Source organism: Rhinoderma darwinii, chromosome 3 (assembly GCF_050947455.1).
Source record: "Rhinoderma darwinii isolate aRhiDar2 chromosome 3, aRhiDar2.hap1, whole genome shotgun sequence".
NCBI classification, from domain to species: Eukaryota; Metazoa; Chordata; class Amphibia; order Anura; family Rhinodermatidae; genus Rhinoderma; species Rhinoderma darwinii.
In genome coordinates, this window is record NC_134689.1 from 431,026,734 (window position 1) to 431,028,742 (window position 2,009).

Consider the following 2,009-nt stretch of genomic DNA (forward strand, 5'->3'; position numbering starts at 1 on the left):
GCGTCCTAATAGGCATATACCCAGGGAAGACCTGGGGGCTATTATCAGGCCCCGGCTGCCATGACACCCCATCGGAGCCCCACGATTGCATTTGCGGGCCGCCGATAGGTGAGAGAGGGAGCTCCCACCCTCTGTAAAAAAGTAAAATGCCGCGGTCGCTATTGACCACAGCAATAACTAATTAAATGGCCGCAATCAACAAACACTTCGATGGCGGCTATTGGAGCAGGAGCCCGGCAGTCATCAGACAACCGAGCCCCGGCTCCAGTCTGCACGGGACACCCATGCAGGACTTAAACTGGGCCGCCGTGAAAAGGTGACGGCCTAGCCTAAGGCCCGTTAGTGACCGCCGTGAAAAGGTGTACTGGTGGTCACCAAGGGGTTAAAATAATTATGTCATATGAAGTGTTATAAATTTTGATTGTATGTCATGATGCCACATATATTGGTTACTTAGGTCCATAGTAGCCCAGAAATCCAAGTTATCATTGTAACTATACCAAAAGCTAAAAATTCTGTGTGAGTTTAGGGTAAGGTCCAGTCTACATACCCACTCCCGAAAGTCTTATCATTTTACATTTCATAGGTATAACATAGTCCCCATAGTCCTTAACTTATGTCTGTACTGAAGTGGGATTGCACATTGCTTGTTCAATGGTCCTTTTTATCTCTTGGTTCCTCAGGGTGTATACGAGTGGATTTAGCATTGGTGTCACTACAGCGTAGAAGATCGAGGCCACCTTGTCTTGGCTTGTGAAGACACTAGAAGGAGGACGTAAGTAGTTAAAGAAAACGGTTATGTAAAAGACTGAGGCGCAAATGAGGTGTGAGGAGCACGTGCTGAAGGCTTTCTTCCTGCCCTCTGCAGATGCCATGCGTAAAATTGAAAAAAGTATGAGCATGTAGGAAAATATGATGGTCAGGAATGGGATCATTGTACCTATACCGACAAGGTAAACCGTGACCATGTTACAGTAAAGGGGGTCGGAGCAGGACAGTTTCAGTATTGGAGCGATGTCACAAAAGAAGTGATCTATCAGGTTTGATCCACAAAACTGGAGACTAAAGGTGCAGCTGGTCTGAGCGGATGACTGTAAAAAGCCAACGACGAAGGCAACATAAACTAGATGTAAACATCTCTTCTTGGTCATTATAGACATATAATGGAGTGGGTGGCAGATGGCAACATAGCGGTCATAGGACATGGTGGTGAGAAGGAAATTTTCACTTCCTCCCAAAGCAGCAAGGAAGAAGAACTGGAGAGCACAACCATTGAACGAGATGACCTTCTTCAATGAGTTAAGGTCCAAAATCATTTTCGGAGTTATGATGGAGGCATAAAAGACGTCTATCCAAGAGAGGAAACTCAAGAAGTAGTACATCGGAGAGTGGAGTTTGGAGGAGTGATAGACAAGAGCTATAACGCCAACATTACCTGTTAGAGCCATAACGAAAACAAGTGAGAAGAGAACCAACAGAAACGGGATGAGCACTTTATTATCAGTCAGTCCCGAGAACACGAACATGGTCACTTGGGTTCCGTTAATGAGGTCCATAAATTCCGGTCTCTGTATTAAAAAAACAAAAAACAATATTAATACAAGTTACAAGGACTATACAAAACAAGCAATGGTTCAAAAGCAAACCTCTATGGGGTTGTAAGTAAGACCATATATTTCCAAAAATTGGTAGAAATATCTGGAACAATCCAACTCATGATGGCAATTTTTTTTGTTTTTGAGTCTTCAAAATGGAGAGCTGGAAGATTTTCTGGTGACCACCACTGACCATCGAGTATTCAATGAAAGGGCCCTGACAAACTTTTCCCTATATTTTAGCTACTAGGAGCCCAGTGTGGCATATACAGCCCGAGTAAACAAAGCCCAATACAGGCTGTAAGTCAGGATCAGTCCAGGATAAGTAATGTATTTACACAGTGACTCCACCAGCAGAATAGTAAGTGCAGCTCTGGAGTATAATACAGGATATAACTCAGGATCAGTACAGGA

The 2,009-nt window shown here is 43.9% G+C and overlaps 1 protein-coding gene across 1 annotated transcript; it reads right to left on the reverse strand.

Moving 5' to 3' along the window:
* Positions 1-614: 614 nt before the first annotated feature.
* On the reverse strand, positions 615-1,556 carry OR2AG2 (olfactory receptor family 2 subfamily AG member 2). The gene has a single exon (XM_075859773.1). It carries the CDS (start codon positions 1,554-1,556, stop codon positions 615-617), a length of 942 nt encoding a protein of 313 aa, XP_075715888.1.
* Positions 1,557-2,009: the final 453 nt, after the last annotated feature.